Source organism: Barbus barbus, assembly GCF_936440315.1.
Source record: "Barbus barbus genome assembly, chromosome: 39".
Lineage (NCBI taxonomy): Eukaryota > Metazoa > Chordata > Actinopteri > Cypriniformes > Cyprinidae > Barbus > Barbus barbus.
In genome coordinates, this window is record NC_136717.1 from 27368448 (window position 1) to 27394714 (window position 26267).

Below are 26267 nucleotides of genomic sequence, written 5' to 3' on the forward strand. Positions count from 1 at the left end.
TCGGGGATGGGCCTGAAACCATGCTTGGAACCTGACATTGTCCCACACAATTACATATGTGACCTCTTCACCTTGACAGGCCGGCTCAATTTCATTGAAAAACTCCATGAGGTGTGCAGCATTATAGGAGCCAAGTAATGGCCTACGTCCTATGACACCATCTTCAGAGATAGCTGCGCACATGGAGATGTTTCCTCCACGTTGTCCAGGCACTTGGACAGTGGCCCGCTGGCCGATGATGCTCCGTCCACGGCGACGAGGTTTGGCCAGGTTAAAGCCCACTTCATCAACAAATATGTACTTGTAATGGTTCACATCAGCATCAAGCACCATCACCTGATAAAAAATATATTTCTGTTAATTCTTTTTGTTCCAGTATACATATGAAGTAGGTGATGTATCAAATAGAATCAGTAATACAATATATAGTGCCGTATCTGAACATACTCAGCCCTCAGTTGTTTTACCCGGTTATTGTTTCTCTCAAATGGCACCAGGTAAATGTGCTTCATTGATACCTGGTGCCTCTTCAAAAGGCGACCTATTGTTGGTAGGCTGATGGATGCCACATTGGCAAAGGTGTAATTATCCTCCTCAATTGCCTGCTTTATCCTGCTCAATTACCTCTCTGTTGGTGCCCATGCCCTCCTATCTGACCTCTCTGTTGGTGCCCATGCCCTCCTATCTGACCTCTCTGTTGGTGCCCATGCCCACCTCTCTGACCTCTCTGTTGGTGCCCATGCCCTCCTATCTGACCTCTCTGTTGGTGCCCATGCCCTCCTATCTGACCTCTCTGTTGGTGCCCATGCCCTCCTCTCTGACCTCTCTGTTGGTGCCCATGCCCTCCTATCTGACCTCTCTGTTGGTGCCCATGCCCACCTCTCTGGCCTCTCTGTTGGTGCCCATGCCCTCCTATCTGACCTCTCTGTTGGTGCCCATGCCCACCTCTCTGACCTCTCTGTTGGTGCCCATGCCCACCTCTCTGGCCTCTCTGTTGGTGCCCATGCCCACCTCTCTGACCTCTCTGTTGGTGCCCATGCCCACCTCTCTGACCTTTCTGTTGGTGCCCATGCCCACCTCTCTGGCCTCTCTGTTGGTGCCCATGCCCTCCTATCTGACCTCTCTGTTGGTGCCCATGCCCACCTCTCTGACCTCTCTGTTGGTGCCCATGCCCACCTCTCTGACCTCTCTGTTGGTGCCCATGCCCACCTCTCTGACCTCTCTGTTGGTGCCCATGCCCACCTCTCTGGCCTCTCTGTTGGTGCCCATGCCCTCCTATCTGACCTCTCTGTTGGTGCCCATGCCCACCTCTCTGACCTCTGTGTTGGTGCCCATGCCCTCCTCTCTGACCTCTCTGTTGGTACCCATGCCCTCCTCTCTGACCTCTCTGTTGGTGCCCATGCCCACCTCTCTGACCTCTGTGTTGGTGCCCATGCCCTCCTCTCTGACCTCTGTGTTGGTGCCCATGCCCTCCTCTCTGACCTCTCTGTTGGTGCCCATGCCCACCTCTCTGACCTCTGTGTTGGTGCCCATGCCCTCCTCTCTGACCTCTCTGTTGGTGCCCATGCCCACCTCTCTGGCCTCTCTGTTGGTGCCCATGCCCACCTCTCTGACCTCTCTGTTGGTGCCCATGCCCACCTCTCTGGCCTCTCTGTTGGTGCCCATGCCCTCCTATCTGACCTCTGTGTTGGTGCCCATGCCCACCTCTCTGACCTCTGTGTTGGTGCCCATGCCCTCCTCTCTGACCTCTCTGTTGGTACCCATGCCCTCCTCTCTGATCTCTCTGTTGGTGCCCATGCCCTCCTCTCTGACCTCTCTGTTGGTGCCCATGCCCTCCTCTCTGACCTCTGTGTTGGTGCCCATGCCCTCCTCTCTGATGGATCCCTTGTCCATGAGCTCCTCCTATTCCTTGCTGTCTATCCTGCTCCATGTTGAAAGAAATTCCCAGTGTTTACACCCCCACTTTTATATATAGTGACTAATTGTGATTACCACTATGTGAAATCAATTAGCAATAATGAGTATTCATCATGTGTGGTTACATGTAATTTAGATGTTTGTACAAACACACATTTTATTTGTGTAGTTCTCGAAATCCATATACTGCATTGTTAACAAACCAATTTAAAATGTATAGGTTTACCAGACGGTTCAGTGATTAATCATTAAGAGCAGTTGGATTAAGTGTTGGTCAAATATATTTACTCAAATCAGAAGAGAAGGATATCAAAAGAATTGTGAGCATTGCATTGTGAAAGACAAGTAGTTCATATGAAAGGTATTGCTTTGATGACACACTGATTAGGTGTGGTGAAGAAGTTAATGTGTAATTTTGTGTCTTAGTACTTAGTCATATGATTACATGTTTGAAGAAACAGCCTTTTTGATGATCTGCTTTGAGTTTTGTACTAACAGTTGTGAGGTTTTACTACATACTTGAGATAATAGAACCAAAGCAAGCAACAAAAACTGTATTAAAATAAAATAATTAAATAATTAAAATAGGCAGTAGTAAATAATAAAAATTAAACATTTATAAATTAATTAATAAATTAAAATATGCAGGAATAATTAATAAATTAAAATAAAGAATTGATCAATTAATTAATAAAAATGTATATAATGTATATAATATATCAAATTAAATACTTATAAATATATTATTAAATAAAAATAATAAGTTCAATAAATTAAAATAGTCAAGAAGATAATAATAAATGAAAATAAAATATTGATAAATTAAGTAATACAAATTTAAAATTAATTAAAATAGGCAGAAATAATAAATACAATAAAAACATTATAAATACATTATTAAATTAAAATAATAAATTAAAATAGTCAGGAATAATTAATAAATTAAAATAAAGTATTTATAAATTAATTAATAAAACATTTTAATTTATTAAAATAGGCAGAAATAATCAAATAAAACATTTATAAATGCATTATTAAATAAAACTAATAAACTACAATAGGCAGGAAGATAATAATAAATGAAAATAAAGTATTGATAAATATACTTATAAAAAAATTTAAATAAAGAGTAGAAAGTTATGTATAAAACATGTTTAAATACATAAATACAAATAATTAATACATTAAATATAATACATAAAACAGTTTGCAGTAATAAATAATATATAAAAATAAAATATTTATAAATTACTTCATAAATCTTTAATCAATTAATTAAAAACAAAAAAGTTAAATTCCAAGCAAGAATCAGCTATGTTGTGGTACTGTTACTGTGGTATAAAATGACTTACATCATGGTATAGTGGTGTTTTAGTCAGACTGTCCACTTTTATTTTAAACAATTATGTTTTCAGTTAGAGTTTTAAGTCAGAACAGAGTGCCTTTATCCTCGTTACAACAAAATGTCATTGATTTTTCAGTCTCCTGTTTCTCCAGTGTGATATATCCGTGAACTGTGTGTGTGTGTGTGTGTTCAGAGCCTCTTCCTCTAGACAGCGTTGAGATGTCTGATTACAGTCCGGCTCCAGAGACCGGTGTGGTGTTTCAGATCCGTTCTCCAGACAGGAACATCTATACGCGAGTCAACATCAGCTACACGGAGGGCCATCAGCCGCGCTACATGCTGTATAAAGGTGCCGTGTGTTACATCTGTGTGTGTTTCTGCGTGTGTTACGCGCACGTTTCTGTGTATGTTATGAGTGTATGTTACGCGTGTGTTTCTGCATGTTACGCATGTGTTTCTGCATGTTACGCGTGTGTTTCTGTGTTACACGTATTTCTGTGTTTATGCGTGTTATGCATGTTACGCATGTTTCTGTGTTACACGTGTGTTATGCATGTGTTTATGTGTGTTTCCTTGTGTGTTACATGTGTTTCTGCATGTTATGCATGTGTTATGTGTGTTTATGCGTGTTATGCATATGTTACGCATGTGTTTCTGCATGTTATGCATGTGTTATGTGTGTTTATGCGTGTTATGCATATGTTACGCATGTGTTTCTGCATGTTATGCATGTGTTACATGTGTCTTTCTGCATGTTATGCATGTGTTTCTGTGTTTCTATGTGTTACGTGTGTGTTTCTGTGTGTTACACGTGTGTTATGCATGTGTTTCTGTGTTTCTATGTGTTACGTGTGTGTTTCTGTGTGTTACACGTGTGTTATGCATGTGTTTGTGTGTTATGCATGTATTTCTGTGTTTCTATGTGTGTTACACGTGTGTTTCACATGTGTTTCTGTGTGTTTCTATGTGTGTTATATGTGTGTGTGTATGTGTGTGTGTGTGTGTGTGTGTGTTTGTTTGTGTTACGCATTTGTGTTTGTTTGTTTGTTTGTTTGTTTGTCACAGCTGAAGTCGGACTCTCTCTCTGTGTCTCTGCAGATTTCCTCAAAGGGAAGACGGTGTTCAAGCACTGGCTGTCAGGAACATGTTACACCAACATCAGCTTCCAGCTGATCTCAGAGGCCACGGTCAACAGAAGCACGCTGGTGAGCCACAGCGACGTTACCCACGAGCCCCTGCACCACCGCACCGGTACGAATCATTCAGACTCTTCTGTCAGCCGTCATGTGATCATAAGCTCTAAATTCACCTTTAAATGACCTTTTTAATTATTGCTGAAACAACTGAACGATGTTAGAGCTGGAGCAGGCAGTGCACAAACCTCATTTTTTATTGATGGAAACCTTTCGGATTCACTAATTAATGAAACCTGCCAGCAATTTGAGTGCATTTTACCCTCAAATCAGAGGAAATGTTAGGAATTTTTACTTTGCATAAAGAAAATCCTGTTTGTAGTATCATTTATATTTTTTTAACAATTATTTTAATTACATATTTTTACACCCAAACTCTCATTATTGTAAAAAAAACAACAACTTTAAAATAATCAGATTACATAATAATTGTTACGGGGCTGACGAGACGCGAGACATGCGGATCCATATGCAAAGCTTTATTAGTAAACATGGTCAGAAACAGGCAGGGTCAGACAGTGGCAAACAGGTATGGCAAGGGCAAGACAGAGCAATCCGTGGAGCAAGCGTGGGTCAACGATCAGCAGACAGTATCCAAAGGGGCAAGGCAGAGAGATAATCCAGAGTCGAAAGCAATAATCCAAACGGGGAGCAAACAGAGTCCAAACGGCAAGGCGAAGGGTAAATCCAGGAAACACGGGCAGGGTCAGACACGGCAGGAAAACAAGGCAAGACTAGGACTAGGATAATGGCTCTGTAGAGTTGCTATCGCTTGGGGAGTGATATACGCTAACAATACTCGGCCCTGAGCAAGAGCAAGTCCCAGGCTTATATGGTGTGTGTGAGATGGTGATTGTAATGATGATCAGGTGTGGGCGAGATAGTGAACAGCTGTGCGTGTCGTTAGTGCAATGTATTGTGGGAACTGTAGTCCAGTGTGCTGTACGAGTCCATGTGGTGAGTGAGTGACATCTGGTGGCGAGTTAACGGAAGAGCATGGCCCAGATTCGTGACATAGCCCCCCCCCCAAGGAGCGGCTTCCAGACGCTCCTAAATAATACAGGAGGGCGGTGGAGCGGAGGCGGAACAGGGGGAGGGACGGAGGGCCAGGTCCGTGAAGTGGGAAGACCAGGGACTGAGGCAGAACCGGCAGAGCAGGACACCCCGGCGGAACCGGAGACCAGGACAGAGCAAGAGCCCACCAGGGCGGAGCAGACGGACCAGGAGCCCACCAGGGCGGAGTAGATGACCACCAGACCGGAGTAGAAGACCACCACGGCGGAGCAGACGACCACCAGACCCGAGCAGAAGACCCCCACGGCGGAGCAGACGACCACCAGACCCGAGCAGAAGACCACCATGGCGGGGCAGACGACCACCAGACCCGAGCAAGAGCCCACCAGGGCGGAGTAGACGGACCAGGAGCCCACCAGACCGGAGTAGAAGACCACCACGGCGGAGCAGACGACCACCAGACCCGAGCAGAAGACCACCATGGCGGGGCAGAGGACCACCAGATCTGAGCAGAAGACCCTCGCCAGGAAGCAGACTGGGCAGGAAACCATGGCAGAGTCTGAGATCTGGGGGAAACAGAGACAGACAACACAGGGAGAGCAGAGACAGACAATACAGGGAGAGCATTCATGATCTCAGGGGGCGTGGCAGGGCAGGACGAGGATTCATAGACTGCGTTTTTAGCCGTGACAGGACAGGGCGTGAGCTCACAGACGGCCTCTTTAGCCGTGACAGGACAGGGCGAGAGCTCACAGACGGCCTCTTTAGCCGTGACAGGACAAGGCGTGAGCTCACAGACGGCCTCTTTAGCCGTGACAGGACAGGGCGAGAGCTCACAGACGGCCTCTTTAGCCGTGACAGGACAGGGCGAGAGCTCACAGACGGCCTCTTTAGCCGTGACAGGACAGGGCGAGAGCTCACAGACGGCCTCTTTGGCTGTGACAGGACAGACAGTGAGTTCAGGGGCGGCCTTCATGACCGTGACAGGGCAGACAGTGAGTTCAGAAACGGTCTCCATGGCCGTGACAGGGCAGACAGTGAGTTCAGGAACGGCCTCCATGGCCGTGACAGGGCAGACAGTGAGTTCAGGAACGGCCTCCATGGCCGTGACGGGGCAGACAGTGAGTTCAGGAACGGCCTCCATGGCCGTGACGGGGCAGACAGTGAGTTCAGGAACGGCCTCCATGGCCGTGACGGGGCAGACAGTGAGTTCAAGAACGGCCTCCGTGGCCGTGACGGGGCAGACAGTGAGTTCAAGAACGGCCTCCGTGGCCGTGACAGGGCAGACCGTAAGTTCAGGAACGGCCTCCATGGCCATGACAGGGCAGACCATGAGGTCAGGAACGGCTTCCGTGGCCGTGACAAGGCAGACAGTGAGTACAGGAACGGCCTCCGTGGCCGTGACAGGGCAAACAGGGAGTTCATGAGTGGGCGCCACCACCTCGGGAGGTTCAGCAGCAGAAGCTGTCACCTCTGGTGGTTCTGCAGTGGACGCCGCCTCCTCTGGAGGTTCTGGGGCAGACTCGTGGACTGAAGAGGCCTCAGGAGCAGACTCGTGGACAGGAGAGGCCTCAGGAGCACAGTGTGCAGCCCACACACTCAAAATGGCGACCGCCATAACGGGAAACACTGAGGTCAGGGGAACAGTCTCTGTAACAGCCAGGGTTGAGGCCCTGGGAATGCCAGCTACTCGCACCGACATCAGTTGTGGGTCCATCATACTGGATATCAGAACTCGAAGGACTGACCTTGAATCCTTGGGTGTGACAGACTCTGGCTTGACAGCGACGACGTGAGCAGACTCTGGCTTGACAGCGACGACGTGAGCAGACTCTGGCTTGGCAGGCATGACGTGAGCAGACTCTGGCTTGGCAGCGACGACGTGAAGGGGTGTTGTTGTTGCCGCCATTTTGTGAGTGAGTACAGTGTTGCATTCCTCCGCGACACCCACAGTGAACGGAGAGCCCACACACAGCAAGGCATAGTCCATAAATTGACTGAGAGATGAACGGGGACCCTCGCGGATTAACCTTGACCGGAGCGGCTGATTAATGCCCTCACAAAAAAAAGTCAATAAGTGCATAGTCCGGCAGATCAGAAAAATAGGCGAGGTCTAAGTACTCCTGAATATAATCCTCGAGCGGTCGCGAGCCCTGCTCGAGGGTTAATAACAGTCGTGCACAGTCCATACCTGGCCAATGTCCTCTTGAAAAGCCGCTGGATCCTTGTGGGTCCGAGTATTCTGTTACGGGGCTGACGAGACGCGAGACATGCGGATCCATATGCAAAGCTTTATTAGTAAACATGGTCAGAAACAGGCAGGGTCAGACAGTGGCAAACAGGTATGGCAAGGGCAAGACAGAGCAATCCGTGGAGCAAGCGTGGGTCAACGATCAGCAGACAGTATCCAAAGGGGCAAGGCAGAGAGATAATCCAGAGTCGAAAGCAATAATCCAAACGGGGAGCAAACAGAGTCCAAACGGCAAGGCGAAGGGTAAATCCAGGAAACACGGGCAGGGTCAGACACGGCAGGAAAACAAGGCAAGACTAGGACTAGGATAATGGCTCTGTAGAGTTGCTATCGCTTGGGGAGTGATATACGCTAACAATACTCGGCCCTGAGCAAGAGCAAGTCCCAGGCTTATATGGTGTGTGTGAGATGGTGATTGTAATGATGATCAGGTGTGGGCGAGATAGTGAACAGCTGTGCGTGTCGTTAGTGCAATGTATTGTGGGAACTGTAGTCCAGTGTGCTGTACGAGTCCATGTGGTGAGTGAGTGACATCTGGTGGCGAGTTAACGGAAGAGCATGGCCCAGATTCGTGACAATAATAATTCAAATATAAATTAATATTATGGTAATATTTTGTGCATTTATTTTAATTTAAGCTAATTTTAATAAATAAATAATCAATTAAATAAATGACTCCTTTGGAATAAAAAAATTCAAAAGTAAAATGTGCTTAATTGTCATTAGAAATTAGATTTTATTTAACTTATTAAACTATTTAACTATTTTTTGTCATGGTAATAGTTTTTGCACTGGTTTTGATTTAAGCTGCGTTTAATAAATAAATAAATAAATTAAATAAATTTAGAATCACTGTTGAAAAAAAAAACTCAACAGTAAAATGTGCTTAATTGTCATAAAAATAATAACCTGAAAACATGTATAGGAAATATGATTTCATTTTTTCAATTACATATTTTCTTCAATAATTAAATATAATTTAATTTGATTGTGTTATTTGTCTAATTAATCTAATTTTGGTCAAATATGATTAATAGTGTTTGTTTTAATTTCTCATGTCCAGTCCCGAATCCTCCTCTCAACGTGTCGCTCAAAATCATCCACCTCAGCGGGCGAGGAGCGTCTGGATCTGACGTTCTGAAGGCGTCCCACAATGCATCAGTCCTCCGGCGGGCACGTGACATCCCTGCGGCTGAAGAACAGGAAGAGGAAGTGAATGGCGAGGAGATGAGCGTCACGCAGACGCCGCTGAACGAGTCCGTCACAGCTGGACCCAACAGCACTGAACCGCTGTGGGCGGAGCCGACAGGAAGCCCCACCCCCACCGAGGAGGAGGAGGAGGAGTTTGTGAACGGGTTGGTGCCAGAATATGAGGACTCTAACGAGCCGGGGTCAGCGATGGACTTGACCTTTGAAACCAGTGTGAGGCCCACGCCGCTGCCGCCCATCCTGCTGGAGCTGCGCTGGTTACCGCCGCGGCCGCCCACCGCTTACGACGGATTCAACATCTACATCTACCGCGACGGTGAGAATCATCACGTGCTTTACACAGCAAAAAACCTCAAGTTTGTGTAAATTCATTTCTGTTTATTTCCTTGTTGTTTGACCAGGAAACTCCTACGAAACAGCCAGCGTTGATGTGAAAATTAATAAATTGAATAAAACATTTATAAATACAATAATAAATTCATTAAAATAGCGAGTAATCATTAATAAATCAAAATAAAACATGTTTAAATAAATTAATAAATAAAAATAATAAATTAAATAAAATAGACAATAGTAATTAATAAATAAAAATAAGAGAGTTATAAATGAATCAGTAAAAATAAATAAATAAAAATAAAACATTTATAAATAAATTAATAAATAATAACTATATTAAACAGTAATCATTAATAAATAAATAAACAATTATTAACAAGTTAATTAATAAAATAATAAATACAAATTGGCTTTAATAATAAAAAAACATCTAAAAACAGTTATAAATGAATAAACAAATAAAGAATTAATTAAAATGGCAGCAATAATTAATAATTAAAAATACAACTTTATAAATAATGAATTAAGATTGGCAGTAATAATTAATAAATCACATCTCTTATAAATGAACCAATAAATAAAAATAACATGCATTCCAAAAAGGCAGTAATAATTAATGAATTAAAATAAAACTTTTAAAAATAAATAAATTAATAAATAAAAAAGAATATATAAATAAGCAGTAATAATTAATATCTCTGTAAATTCATTTATATCATTAATAATAAAATAATTATGAACTAAATTAATAATTACATTTTAAATAAATAAAAATAGGCTGTAATAATTAATAAATAAAAATAAAACTTCATAATTAAATTCTCAATAATAAATTAATTAAAATAGGCAGTAATAATAAATAAATCACAGTTAAAGTGTTATAAATGAAAATAACAAGTGCATTAAAAAAAGGCAGTAATAATTAATGAATAAAAATAAAACTTTTAAAATAAATACATTAATAAAATAATATATAAAATAGGCAATAATAATTAATATATGACAATCAAACAGTAACAAATTAATAAATAATAAATAAATTATAATAGGCAGTAATAAAAATAAGCATGTTCTTTTCTTTGTTCTTTGAGCAGGAAACTCCACCAAAACAGCCGGCGTTGATGTAAAATAGGCAGTAATAATTAATAACTCAAACATTTATAAATAAAATAATAACTAAAAATAGGTATTAAACCCTTTGTAAATTAATTTCTGTGTTTGTCGTTTGAGCAGGAAACTCCACAGAAACGGCGACGGTGGATGAGAACACACACGAGTTCTTCACTGAGCTCTCAGAAGCAGGAACATACGGCGTTCACGTCACAACTCTCAGTTCATCTGGAGACTGTGAGCCCCGAGAGAGTTCAGCCGACACCGGATTCACCTTCTACCTGAGTATGAGCGTGTGTGTGTGTGAGTGAGTGTGTGTGTGTGTGAGTGAGTGACTGTGAGTGAGTGACTGTGAGTGAGTGAGTGTGAGTGTGTTTGTGTGTGTGTGTGTGTGTGTGTGTGTGTGAGTGAGTGACTGTGAGTGTGTGTGTGTGTGTGAGTGTGTTTGTGTGTGTGTGTGTGTGTGTGTGTGAGTGAGTGACAGAGTGTGTGTGTGTGTGTGTGTGTGTGTGTGTGTGTGTGTGTGTGTGAGTGAGTGACAGAGTGTGTGTGTGTGTGTGTGTGTGTGTGTGTGTGTGTGTGTGTGTGTGTGTGTGAAACAGCACAAAGTTTCCTGTGAGGGCTAAGTTTAGGTGTAGGGTAGGTGTAGGGCAATAGCACATACAGTTTATTTATTTATTTATTGGCAAACACCTTAGTTGTTTGGAATTTGCTTTGGTGAGCTCATCAACAATAATAACAAACATTAAAATACAAGCATAAATACATACATACATACACGAACATATATGTCCCATCAATTATAGGGAGAAATTATAGAAACCTCCCTTCTATAGTCCAATTTGTTATCATTTGTTATTAAACCAATCAATGTAGTGTCATCAATAAACTTAAGAATTTGTACTGAATTACAATGTGAAACACAATCATTAGTGTATACAGAGTACAATAATGGTGACAATACACATCCTTGTAGGGCCCCACACTTGTCTTGAGACTTGAAAGTATATTATTAATTTCAACTACTTGGTTTCTGTTCTGCAAAAAATCCAGAAAGCAAGGGAGTGTTGAATCCCCAATTGCTTTAACTTATCAAAAAGTTTAACTGCAATAATTGTATTAAATGCAGATTTATAGTCCACAAAAAGGACTCTGGGCTTCAAGATGTTGCAGAATTGAGTGGCTACACAGAGCCACAGCATCATCAACCAACCTATTAGCCTTATAGGGCGAATTGGTGAGAATCCAAACAGATTTTAGAAATTAGATACCTAAGCACCAATCGCTCAAAGATTTTCATAGCAAGTGAAGTTAGGGCCACTGGTCTGTAATCATCTAAGCAACTAATATTCGACTTCTTCGGCACTGGAATTATAACAGCTGCTTTAAAACATGCTGGACACATGAACACACAGCACTTCAATGTTGCAGATGATATGGAGTCAGGGCCTGCTGCCTTTCTGCTGTTCTGCCTCTGCAGATTCCTAACTTGATATTCCTCTATTTTAAAAGAAGGACTCATAGTACAGGGCCAGGAGGACAGCATCGGCTGACCAGCCTGTGTTTTCAAAGCGACTGTAGAACGCATTAAGTTCATCAGGCAATGTATCATCAGAGATAACTTGAGATTTTATCTTATAGCCTGTGATCTGCTCTAAACTTTTCCATACACCATAGGTGTCATTGATCTTCAACTTATTTTCTAACGTACACTTATAATTTCCTTTTGCCTTTTTAACAGCTTTTTCAAAGTCGCCTTTAATGATTTTATAAAGCTCTTTATCCCCACTGTTAAATACCTTGTGCTTCTCCCTCCATAATATTTTAATTTCCTTATTAAACCATGGCTTATTATTGATATATATATAGTCACAGCCTTAGAAGGTACACACACCGTCTCACAAAAACGTATATATGAGGTAACCACCTCAGTACAAATCAAAACACGACTCTTTAAAAACAGACCAATCAGTAACTTCTAAACAGTCCCTTAGCATGTCTATTTCCTCCACAGACCATTCCTTGACCACTCTCTTAATTGGTATAATATGTTTAGATTTACATCGATAAACAGGAATGAGAAAAATCTAATTATTATCTGATTGCCCCAATGGAGCACAAGACACAGAGTGAAAAGCATTAGGAAACACACAATAACATTGGCCCAAGATCTTATCCGACCTAGTCATCACTTTGATCTGCTGTTTGAATCTGGGCATGATCTTCCTCATATCAACATGAGTGAAGACTGAAGTCCCCAAGAAACAAAACTGTTGAATCTGGATATGAGTCCAACTGCATTATATGGGCAGCCAACTGTTGAGCTGCCTCATTAGCTGCTGCTTGAGGTGGAATATACACAGCAACCAAAATAACAGAAGTAAAGCCTCTAGGCAGATGAAAAGGTCTGCACTTAATGGTTAATAGTTCCATGTTGGTTCCATGTTGGTAGAACATACTGTTGAAATGACCTTTGTATCCGTGCACCACCGCTGATTAACATAAAAACACACGCCTCCTCCTTTACTCTTCAATGAAGTTGAAGTACGATCTGCTGGAAATAAGTAGAATCCCCGCTGATGTAATCTGGAATCTGGGACACTCTCATTCAACCAGGTCTCGGTGAAGCATAACACAGAACAATTAGCCATGTCTCTCCTGTTGCTTAGCAAAAGAGTCAATTCATCCTGTTTGTTAACAAGCCAGCGGACGTTAGAGAGTAAAATACTCGGCAACGGCGTTCGATGTTTCCGTTTCCGAAATCGTACCAAAGCGCTGGCTCTTCTGGCTCTTTTCCTCCCACGTGGAGCTCTGAAACAGAGAGCGCTAGCATCTGCGCTAACAACATCCACGGGCCTGATGGCAAAATCATCTGAGTAGAAATGTAATTTGGGCTGATATTCAATTATACTGTCCCTTATATGCAAAAGCTCCACTCGACTGTATGACATCATGCCCCCAACACAGTCCAGCCAAAGACAACACATAACAGAGAAGAGAGCAACACCATGGAACGGCGCCATCTTGCCAGCCAGTTTTTGTACAGTATAAAACCATTACGCCTGTGGGATGTCCCCACTTTTCACAAAAACAAACATGTGTGTGTGTGTTTCTGCTCTAATGTGTGTGTGTGTGTGTATTTGTGTGTGTCAGGCCCGTCGGGCGAGTGGATGGAGCAGCCGCAGGAGCGTCCGCAGGGGGTCAGTGTGAAGATGCTGGACTCCAGCACGGCTGCTGTGTCCTGGGCTCCGTCGCGTCTCAGATATAACGGCAGTCTGATCTCGGTGCTGTCTCTCACCTGTCTGCGGCCCAGCATCAGCCAGCGCATGGAGAACACCTACTGCTCCGAGGTTCTGATCCACAGCGAGTCTGATTTAAATGGGTTGGGTTTAAAGTGCCCCTATTATCGGTTATGAAAGGTTCATATTTTGGTTTGGGGAGTCTCCAACAACAGGTTGACATGCATGCAAGGTCAAAAAACACTTTCAATGTCTTATAATATGCATTTATTTTTACCTTACTTGCTCAACGACTCCCAAGCGATTCGCTCAACGATTCATTTTTCCAAACCCCTCCTTTGCGTGACATTAATCTGCGGTGATTGGTCGATTGGTCTCATGTTCACCTGATAAAGCAGTGTTTGTGAGCGCAGTGCTGCTTTGTGTGCAGCGTTACCGGGGAAACTGCTCCAAAAGTGGCACCTAGTGGCCAAGAATGAATTTGCATTTTCATTCAGACCAACACGAAAACATCAAAAAGTGTTAAATATGCTAATGTTTGATGTTGACGTCAACATGAAACGGCTTGGGGTTTCAGTGATTTTGAGAGACAATAACTTTATACACGGTGCACTTTCAGATTTAAAACTTTGCAGGATGTCTTCATTCACTTAGAGCTGTGTTACACACATCATGAAAGATCATCTTCAAGAATCCATAATAGGTGCACTTTAATGCCACGTTTAGATTTAACCAGTTCATTCAGTCAGTCAGAGTACTGCAGACTGATACCAGGAAATAAATACAAAAAATCCATGTTTAATGTGCTGAGTAATTTGATCAAAATGTTATGATTGTGTGTATATATATATATATATATATATTACTAAATAAAAACAAAATAAATACTACTGTTGTAATATTCACCTCAAAATAAAATTGAGTATAAAAGAAAAAAAAAAATTATATATATATATATACTTTTTTTAATATATATATATTTGCATTACAACTGTAATATTACAGTACTAATATTTATGGTCTTAATTTAAATCATCAAATGTTTATTTCGACGGAGAACCCTTACCAGAAGTTTAATGTTGATAGTTTAGCTGTAAAAGTGTTTCATTATCCTGTGTTAGGACATCATAGCATGTCACATGACCTGCTCTCTGCTCTCTGATAGGAGAACATCACCAGTAACATCATCAGCAGCCTGACGCCCGGCGCTCAGTACAGAGTGGTGGTCTATCACACGAACGGCCCGCTGGTCAGTCCTGCGTCCGAGCCGGTCATCATCGACATCGGTGAGCGCAAGTACAGTCAAACCAACATTTACTTAGACAGCTTCAACATTTCTCACATTATCACAGTTTATTCTCTATAGTTTAGAAAAATATGATACTAAAATATGAGAAGAGCTCAGAGTTAAACTGTCAGAATAAATTGATCTTGATAATGTCAGATAGCTTTGATAGAAAGGTATGTAATGAATTTGGTTGAAAAGCTGTCAGCTGATAAATTTTAAATTTAAGCTCAACCAATCACCAATCAGTGCTTCATTTAGTTCAGTCTGTGGTGGAAAAAGATCACATTAGCAATTAAAGAAAAGCACTTCAGCAAAACATGATCAGGTCAAGTGTCTGAATCATTTTTGATCTGGTCCACTATATGAAGAATGTTTGGGTATAATATGTCACAGTTGACTTTATTTTGCTCTCCTCACTTACAGAAATGAACTATAGTGTCCTGCACCCACTAGTAAAAAATATCAAAAATTATATCTGCTGTCTGAATAATTTTTGACTTTATGGACCTTTTTCAAATTTCTGGGTTTCTCGTAATTTGATGCAAAAATTATGTAATACAAAGAATAGTGTTATAAATGTACATACATTAAAAAAAAAATACAAATATGAAAAACTTTCGAGGATTTACGACGCTGATGACCGTTAGTTATTTTCAGCTGCTTACACAAATTTTCAAAACTTTGTCTCTTTTTTTTCAAAACTTTACACACAAATCTAAGAATTGCACACAAAATGCAAAACACCTCACATCTCTTGCTAAATGAAGCACTGCATTCAAAAGATCACAAACACATCTCAAAAGCAAACATTTGCAAACACCTTTGCCATAATATTAATTCCTGTTAGATTTGTGTGTGTTGAGAATAGAGAATAGTGTGTTGTGTTTTGCAAAAAGTGTTTTATGAAATTGAAAACTGAGTCAAAGGCTGAGAATTAGTGTCTGGTTTTGTAGATCTGGTGTGTGCTTCTGCTGTTTGAGTGACAGCTTTCAGAAACTGTGTGACAAATAAAGATTGTGTGTAAGCAGTAAAAAAAACTCTAAACACGTCATCAGTCTTGTGAAAAGGCTCCATAATGAGCATGAGTGATGAAGCTCCGCCCCCGTGACTGACTCTGCTCTCTGATTGGCTGTGGTGTGTCAGAGCCGACAGGTGTGCGTAATCTGGTGGTTTATCCGCTCAGTCCCAGTGCTGTCATCCTCAGCTGGCAGCGGCCGTTTAACGTGGCCTTCAGAAAGTACGTTCTGCAGACCTTCTTCTTCAACTCGGCCACGCAGACGTCTCAGTGGACGACTTACTACGAGATCGCTGCCACCGCATCCGTCATCGCCTCTGTGGTAAACACACACACTGCTAACCACTTAACATCACACACGCTTCCCTTAAAGAGTCTGAAGGTCCTTGCACACTGACTCTGAAATTTTCGTATGCGTTTTTTCTGGGTTTTTTTGTATTCACCATTCTTTCCTGTCAAAATGCTTGCAGGTGGAGGATCTTTTATAGACTTTTCTCACAGCAGCTAGAATAATTAAATGTATCATTTTGATGGCAGATTGTGATGTAGAAATGATTGTGTTTATGAAACACATGTGAATGAAATTAAATTATATTCCAGTTTTACAGATAGCCTGGGATTACAGATTTGTATTTTTTTTTTTTTTACTGTTCGAAGGGAGCATAGTTTGCTTTTTGGGTTAAAAGATTTTCTTAATATGAAATTCGAATGGCATGACAATTAGATTAGACTGTACAGAAATTGAAATCTACTCGTTAATACACACTATACTTATAGTCACACAATGCTGATGTTGTTAACATTAATAATTTGAGAATAAAGTATAGCAATAATAATAATTTGCACGGTTTGATGTGATATGAGCTAACCGATCGTTAGATTTAATCACCATTGGTAGTGCGATTTATTGTAATGCTTTTTTCCTCAGTTGGTCAGAACAAACGTGACTGACTTGTTACTTACTTGTTCAGATGACAATATCTGGTGAAAAGTCTTATTTGGGTCATATATTCGAAGACGTAGGCTAGAATCTGTGATTACTAAGTGTTTGATTCACACCGGTGCGGTGACTGACAGCTACAGCTACACATTCACCTCAAAACATTAGATTCATCCTCGCTGAAGCCGTGCCGACTCACAACCCACGCAAACTAGATAATTCAGCACCTGGCTGCAATACCAGGTTTTCAACAGAGATGGCGACAAAGAGGCAAAACTTACGGACTGCAGTGAAATACATCTATTACAGTACATTATATATTTATGAAATTTTATCTCTCTATCTTATCTCTCTTTCTATTTTATCTATCTATCTATCTATCTATCTATCTATCTATCTATCTATCTATCTATCTATCTATCTATCTATCTATCTATCTATCTATCTATCTATCTATCTATCTATCTATCTATCTATCTATCTATGTATCTGTCTGTCTGTCTGTCTGTCTGTCTGTCTGTCTGTCTGTCTGTCTGTCTGTCTGTCCGTCCGTCCGTCCGTCATCTATCTGTCTGTCTGTCTGTCTATAATCTATCTGTCTGTCTGTCTGTCTGTCTGTCATCTATCTGTCTGTCTGTCTATAATCTGTCTGTCTGTCTGTCTATCATCTATCTGTCTGTCTATCATCTATCGTCTATCTGTCTATTATCTATCGTCTATCTGTCTATCTGTCTATCTGTCTATAATCTGTCTGTCTGTCTCCTATCATCTATCTGTCTGTCTGTCTGTCTATCATCTATCTGTCTATCTGTCTGTCATCTATCTGTCTGTCTGTCTATCATCTATCGTCTATCTGTCTATCATCTATCTGTCTGTCTGTCTGTCTATCATCTATCGTCTATCTGTCTATCATCTATCTGTCTGTCTGTCTGTCTATCATCTATCTGTCTGTCTGTCTGTCATCTATCTGTCTGTCTGTCTGTCTATCATCTATCTGTCTGTCTGTCTGTCATCTATCTGTCTGTCTGTCTATCATCTATCGTCTATCTGTCTATCATCTATCTGTCTGTCTGTCTGTCTATCATCTATCTGTCTATCTGTCTATCATCTATCTGTCTGTCTGTCTGTCTATCATCTATCTGTCTGTCTGTCTGTCTATCATCTATCTGTCTATCTGTCTATCATCTATCTGTCTGTCTGTCTGTCTATCATCTATCGTCTATCTGTCTATCATCTATCTGTCTGTCTGTCTGTCTATCATCTATCTGTCTGTCTGTCTGTCTATCATCTATCTGTCTATCTGTCTATCATCTATCTGTCTGTCTGTCTGTCTATCATCTATCTGTCTATCTGTCTGTCATCTATCTGTCTGTCTGTCTATCATCTATCTGTCTGTCTGTCTGTCTATCATCTATCTGTCTATCTGTCTGTCATCTATCTGTCTGTCTGTCTATCATCTATCCGTCTATCTGTCTGTCATCTGTCTGTCTGTCTATCATCTATCTGTCTGTCTGTCTGTCTATCATCTATCTGTCTGTCTGTCTGTCTATCATCTATCTGTCTGTCTGTCTGTCTATCATCTATCTGTCTGTCTGTCTGTCTATCATCTATCTGTCTGTCTGTCTGTCTATCATCTATCTGTCTGTCTGTCTGTCTATCATCTATCTGTCTGTCTGTCTGTCTATCATAATATATAAATGTCATCTAGTTGCAAGTCAACATTTCTTATTTTTATTTAGTTTAACTTCATGTACTAAAAAACAAACTAAAACCAAAACTAAATTAATAAAAACTAAACAGGCATACAAAAAAGAAGAATTACTAAAAATTACTAAAAAATTTAAAGTTTTAGTTTTTTAGTATATTTTCTGTTTAACTTTATAGTTTTAGTAAATTTGTTGTTTTTGTTCATATTGATTAGTTTTTGTTTTTTCTCAATAGTCTGAATAATTTTCAGTTTTTAGTTAATATTTTTGATATTTTAGTAGTAATATTAAATTAGAAAATATTAATTGAAACTATAGTATCTCAATAAAACTCAAATGGGTCTGGTGCAGTTCATTTGAATGAAAATCTGCCTTAATGTAGGGTTTGGAGTCAGAATCCTCGTTTCTGTAATCATTTAATGAACCAGCTCCGATGATCAGTAGAGATGCTAATTATGATGCCTCATGAGTCACAGCTGAGACGGGAGAAATAGAAACATAGTGTTTATGCATAATTATTATAATCATATTTAATGAGACTCTGCATGCAGACGAGGTCTGAGGTGCTAATTAACCCATGAAATTTTTTCAGACATGAAAATATCCAGATGATGTGTCATTAGTAACCCTTTGAAATAATCAATAATTATTTTTTTTAAATGTTTTGGAAGTGTGTGAAAAATTGTGTTTTATGGTCGGTGGGAAAATGTGTGTACAGACTTAACATATTTCTAAAATTTGTATTTATCTCAGCCCAGCAGTTTGAAACTCTGTTTAGACACCTTAAAGATAATGTGGACCAAAAATCTGTGTCATATCTTTATGTTAACACACTTTACTAGCCTTTTGTTTTGGAGCTTTGACGCAGGCATCATCTTCTCATGTTGCAAACAGGAAGTAAACGGCTCTGGTCATGTGACAATTTGCACTAATTATGTGACACTGCACATATTTAATTGAGAGCCTTTAATTTAATAAATAAATGCACCAGTCAGTAACATTTTTAGAGCTTTATAAATGAAAACCCTCTTCACGGTCACTATCATAACCGATGGGATTAAATGGGTTAACCGTTTTAATTTGAATTTTCTCTGATTTCCATCCTCAGAGAGTGACGGATCTGTTGCCGGCCTGGTTCTATAACTTCCGCGTGACGATGGTGACGTGGGGCGATCCGCCGCTGAGCTGCTGCGATGCTTCTACCGTCAGCTTCGTCACAGGTGCGCCGCTCTTCACAGAGATTATATAATCTTTACATTGATGTGTGGTTTGTTAGGATAGGACAATATTTGGCTGAGATACAACTATCTGAAAATCTGGAATCTGAGGGTGCAAAAAAATCTAAATATTGAGAAAATCTCCTTTAAATGAAGTTCTTAGCAATGCATATTACTAATCAAAAATGAAGTTTTGATATATTTACGGTAGGAAATTTACTAAATATCTTCACGGAACATGATCTTAATATCCTAATGATTTTTGTCATAAAAGAGAAATGTATAATTTTGATCCATACAATGTATTGTTGTCTATTGCTACAAATATACCTGTGTTACTCATGACTGCTTTTGTGCTCCAGGGTCAGCTTTCAGATGATATATAAATCTCAATTTCAGAAAATTGACACTTATGACTGGTTTTGTGGTCCAGGGTCACATATATTAAAATATACTACATCAAAGAGTTTCAGCTGACAAAAAAAGCATTAAAATGGTTAAATGACTCACTGAGTGTGTGTTTGATGGGCAGCTCCTGAAGCTCCTCACATCTCGTCGGTGGATTACGCTCACGGGATGCTGTTTGTGCGCTGGACGTACGGCGATCTGTTCACCGATCTCTCACACTCACGCATGCTGCACTGGCAGCTGACAGCCGAAGGAAAGAAGGGCTCGAGGAGACGCTACTCCATCGACGTGAGTCTCAAAACACAACCTTCACTGGACCTGATCCTGTCCAGTTAAACACAGGCTAAACAGGAGATTTTGGGCACATGCAACGTGAAACAAAATAAGACAAAGAACCCTATTCTTAGGTGTCTTTTTTAATACTCCATTGTTTCACGACATGGGGAAGTCATGGCCTAATGGTTAGAGAGTTGGACTCGTAATCCAAAGGTTGCGGGTTCGAGTCTCGGTCCGGCAGGGATTGTAGGTGGGGGGAGTGAATGTCCAGCGCTCTCTCCACCCTCAATACCACGACTGAGGTGCCCTTGAGCAAGACACCGAACCCCCAACTGCTCCCCGGGTGCCACAGCATAAATGCTGCCCACTGCTCCGGGTGTGTGTTCACTGCTGTGTGTGTGTGTGTGTGTGTTCACTGCTGTGTGTGTGTGTGTGTGTGTGTGTTCACTGCTGTGTGTGTGTGTGTGTGTTCACTGCTGTGTGTGTGTGTGTGTTCACTGCTGTGTGTGTGTGTGTGTGTGTGTTCGCTGTGTGTGTGTGTGTGTGTGTGTGTGTGTGTGTGTGTGTGTGTTCACTGCTGTGTGTGTGTGTGTGTGTGTGTGTGTGCACGTTGGATGGGTTAAATGCAGAGCACGAATTCCGAATATGGGTCACTTTCACTTTCATTGTTACATTCTATTTACATTCCATTCATTTCTGTCAGTGTTACTTTAGTGTCATTGATTTACTTTCATGGTTTTTGTTAATATTTTAAATTAGATTTAGGTTTTTGTATTGCCTGATTCATTTTAATTTTAGTAGTCTTAGTAAAAAATTTTTTTTTTCATATTTATTAGTTGTCTGCAATTTTTTTTATTAGGTTTTAGTGTTTAGTTTTTCTTTTTGTTATTTTAGTATATATATATTTTTATTATTATTATTTCTTTTTTTGTAACTATAGTTGTTTTTTTATTTTTTCATAGTTATTAGGTTTTTTTAAATGTCTGAATAATTTATCAAATTTTAGTTTTCAATTTTAGTTTTTGTTATTTAACTATATTTTCTGTTTAATTTGAGTTTTAGTCATTTTTTCATATTTATTGGTTTGTTTTTGTAATGTCTGAATAATTTTTTTAAATGAAATTTTAGTTTTAAGTTTTAATTTTTGTTATTTAACTATATTTTCTGTTTCATTTGAACTTTTAGTAGTATCAGTACATTTTTGTGTGTTTTTTATGTCTGATTAATTTTTATCAAGTTTTAGTTTTTGCTATTTTAGTATATTTTATGTTTCATTTTAATTTGAGTAGTTTTAGTTCATTTTTAGTTTTTTATCATATTTAATAGTTTTGGGGGGGTTGAATTAATTTTTATTAAGTTTTTGTTATTTTAGTATATTTTCTGTAGGTAAATGTTTATTTCAAGTCATGTTTTTTATGGTTTTAGTTTTCGCTAATGATAATAAGCATGGACATTTTCATTCCCTTTTTTCATAAGATTTTTCTCAAACCACCCATATGTTAATAAATATATTATATAAATATAATAATTTTAAAAACTATATATATATATATATATATATATATATACATATGAGGATATTATATATTAATTTATTTTGATGTTATTTTATATATATATTTAATTTATATAAAACAAAATTATTATATATATGTATATTATATGCATATGTAGATCACAAACAGATTCATGTTTTTATGTTATTAAATGACGCCCATCTTTTTTATTTTCAAATCTAATTTTATTTATCATTAATAAATTATAATTATAATGTTTAAGTATTGTCTGACACTGATGAAACGCTGCATGACAGTAAATCACTGCTCACTTTCTGCTCAGGATGATGTACCGTAGTCATTTACCGCGGTAATGTGAGGGTAAAACTCTCTCTGTGCTCCTCACTGCACCGTTAGTCTGTAATGAATCCAATTACCCAGCACACATATTAATCTCACTTAATTAGCAACGACTAAATGTTTCCACAAAAAGCCTAGCCGAGATGTTAAGATGCTCCGAGAGCAGGATAAACCGGATTTGTTTACCTTTCCACTGAAACATTTATATTTAGTCATTTAGCAGACACTTTTATCCGAAGCGACTTACAAATGAGGACAAGAGAAGCAATCAAAACCAACAAAAGAGCAATAAAATATAAGTGCTATGTCTCAGTTAGCCCAACGCAGTACATGTAGCAAGGTTTATATACACACACACACACACACACACACAAAGAAAACAAGTAGATAGAATAGAAAAAGAATATAGAAGGCTAGTGTTAGCTTTTTTTTCTTTCTTTTTTTTTTAGAAAAACAAGCAGTTAGGAAACGAATAGAGAGTGCAAGTGACAGAGGCTCAAGCGTTTAAAAAAACCTGTGTAAATGTTGGGTGTCTCCATGGAGACGGTTGCTATGGGCTCTGAATCATCACTGCGCCTGATGACTGTGTTATAGGTGACTCGCAACATGATGAAGGCATCTCTGGCTCTTCCTCCCGGAGACATCTACAACCTGACGGTCTCCGCCTGCACCGAGAGGAGCCGCAACACGTCTGCGCCGCACATCATCAAACTCGGTCAGTGGCCGCAGATTCACTGCGGCGAATGGGTGCCGTCAGAACGAGAGCTGATAAAGACGTCACAATAATCCACACCACTCCAGTCCATCAGTTAACATCTGGAGAAGACAAAAGATGAAACACATCCAGCATTAAGATGTTTTTAACTAAAATACGAGTCTATAATAATAACGCTTCCTCCAGTGAAAAAGTGTCCTGTTGTCTAAATTCAGCCACATACACTATATTGCCAAAAGTATTGGCACCCCCTTCTAATAAACAGGTTTGACTACTTTAGTCATTTCCATGAGTACAAATCTTAGGGTCAGTTTTTAATGAAAACGATGTTCTAGGGACTTGTGTGCTTCTAATTTTAAAGAGTTTGTACAGGACTCTATTCTAACATTACGATGACTCTGTGTATAAGGCGAGGTTCAAAAAGAAATGATTGATTGAGTCAGTGTGGAAGAACTTGACTGCTCTGCAGAAACCTCTAAAGCTAAAAACTCATCACCAAAACATCAGTGACTTGTACATACACTATATGGACAAAAGTATTGGCACCCCCTTCTTTAGAACAGAAAAAGTCACTTCCAAAACTGTTGCAACAGAGATGGATTTTTAAATACATATATTTCCATCTTTGTAGCCGCAGTTTTGGAAGTGCTCTAAAGAACAGAAAAAGATTTTACTTTTGTAATTTTGTGCCAATACTTTTGTCCATATAGTGTATGTATTGATGTTTGGTGATGAGTTGTCCCTAGAATATCATTATATTCTTAAACATTAAGATTTGTACTCATGGAAATTACTAAAGTAGTCAAACATGTTAGAAGGGGTGCCAATACTTTTGGCAATATAGTGCATTTGTTAAGAGCTATTTTGTCTTGTAAACGCTGCTTGATCTGTGCAGATTTCTCTCCTGATTCAGACCAGAACACTTTTTCACTGGAGGAAGCGTTATTATTATGGACTCGGATTTTAGTTAAAAACATCTTAATGCTGGATGTGTTTCATCTTTTATCTTCTCCAGATGTTAACTGATGGACTGGAGTGGTGTGGATTATTGTGATGTTTTTATCAGCTGTTTGGACTCTCATTCTGACGGCACCCATTCACTGCAGAGCATCCATTGCTGAGACACTGATGCAATGCTACATTTCTCCAAATCTGATGAAGAAACAATCTTGGATTGCAACTATTTGGCTGTTCCTTTAATGAATCTATTCGCACATTAAATCCTGAACCAAAAGTAAAATCGCTGGTAGAGAGTGTTTTCTGTTCTAATAATAACTCGTTTAGCTTTGACTTCCTGTTCAGAACGTGTCAGGATTGTGTGTTTCGTCTTCCTTTTTTACTTGTTTCTAAGCGGTTTTCTTGGAGGAGCTTGTAAGTAGTGTGGCGTTTGGCTGTTTTGCGAACAGAACCGGCTCCTCCGAAGTCGCTTTACGCGCTCAACGCCACCGACACGGCCGTCACACTGCTCTGGACGGAGCAAGGCGTCGTGGATTTCTATCAGATCGTCTGCAGACCGCTGGGAGTCAACAGAGAGAGCAAAGTAAGAGCTACTGATCAATACATGCATGCAAACATCTGGAGATGTGATGGAGATACTCTTAAAAATAAAGTTGCTTCACGATGCCATAGAAGAACCTATTTTGTTTACAGTTTTATTCAATTGCTAAAACATTATAACCAGGCTTTTGAACTAAAATTTCAAAACCATAACGCCATTTTTCAAAAAGCACACCCATTTCCCTAAACTATAAACACTATTCCCTGCTTTAACACATGAGTCAGATTTGGTGAACTGTTCCTGCAAAACTCTACACACAAATCCCTACATTTCTCAGTCTTTACACCATGTGCTCATTTAGAAAACACTAACATTCAATATTGTTCACTCAAGTCTGCACAGTTTGAGCTCAATTAGTACACAGTTACCCAAGAGGAAACACTAGGAGTCAAAATGTATCATTTTGTGTATTTCTATTCACAATGACGTTGTAATGTGTGTTTTTTTTTGTGGTCAGACCACTAGTAAAAGTGTAACTGTGAATCATATCCAGTCTTTTACAATCAATATCCCACATACAGTAATGAGTACATTTGTACTTTTGAAAGGATCTATGGCATTCATAAGAAGCACAGCCTTCTGCATCTCAGTACAGTGACTGTCATCCAAACTGTTCCCATAGTTTACATCAGGAAATACTAACAGAGAGCAGAGTTATACTGACAACATCAGCAAGTATCTTGTTTGTGAACAATGACACAAGGACACAGGCATGCGAGATTAAATCCATTAAGTCCATTAAATAATAACAGATGCAACTATTGATTTTATTAATGTATTAGTACATGTTGAACTTATTAACTGGATCCAGAACCTTGAATGAACAGCTGGTTTATTATGTGTGTGTGTTCTGCTCCAGAAGGTGCGAGAGCCGCTGCTGACCGCCGCTCATGTTGTGACCGTATCCAGACTGCAGCCGTCCACCTCATATAACTGTACTGTGGTCAGCAGCAGCTACAGCAGCATCAGTGACCCGGCGTACATCACCGTCAGCACAGCCGGTGAGCAAACACTTCCATCCCACACTCTGACTCCAGACTCTACAGCACTTCACACACTCAGCAGCTTCATACGGAAGCCTGGTTCCACCACTGTATAACAAATACAACTTGTGTTCTTGCAATTCAGACTTTTTTTTTCCAGAACTGCGTGACGAACTCACAACTGTGAGAAAAAAGTCAGAACTGCTTGATATGAACTCGCAATGCTGAGAAATAAAGCCAGAATTGGAAGAAATAAACTCACAATTATGACTTTTTTCTCAGAATTCTTACTTTTCTCGCAATCCTGACTTTATTTCTAATAATTTTGATTTTATTTTACATCTTGCAATTCTGAGAGAAAACAGAATTGTGAGAAAAGTCAGAATTTCAAGATATAATCTCGCAATTCTGAGAAATAAAATTGCAATTATTAGAAATAAAGTCATGATTGCGAGAAAAGTCAGAATTGTGAGAAAAATAGCTTGATTTAAACTTTGAAGTCATTAGACACTGGGATCCACCTGCTGTCTGTAAAAGACTGAAGTGCAATGATTAAATCAGATGCTGCTTCGAGACCAGCTGAAGATCTCTCCGGATCCACAACCATCGCTGATATTGCCTTGAGCAAAGAACAGAGAATACTTATATACAGTAGCTGTAGAATATTTTACTGCTTACTTACTAATTGTAA

General features: G+C 39.8%; 1 protein-coding gene across 1 annotated transcript in view; it reads left to right on the forward strand.

The window, feature by feature from the left end:
- The window catches only part of LOC306858211 (receptor-type tyrosine-protein phosphatase O-like), a 64279-nt gene that overhangs the window by 17291 nt on the left and 20721 nt on the right, over nt 1-26267 (forward strand). Inside the window, exons 3-14 of the mRNA XM_079398635.1 lie at nt 3456-3611; nt 4361-4513; nt 8784-9245; nt 10499-10660; nt 13529-13725; nt 14780-14900; nt 16046-16239; nt 19672-19783; nt 20313-20476; nt 22915-23035; nt 24442-24575; nt 25453-25594. Coding sequence (XP_079254761.1) covers nt 3456-3611; nt 4361-4513; nt 8784-9245; nt 10499-10660; nt 13529-13725; nt 14780-14900; nt 16046-16239; nt 19672-19783; nt 20313-20476; nt 22915-23035; nt 24442-24575; nt 25453-25594 — 2118 coding nt within the window. The remainder of the gene's footprint in view (nt 1-3455; nt 3612-4360; nt 4514-8783; nt 9246-10498; nt 10661-13528; nt 13726-14779; nt 14901-16045; nt 16240-19671; nt 19784-20312; nt 20477-22914; nt 23036-24441; nt 24576-25452; nt 25595-26267) is intronic.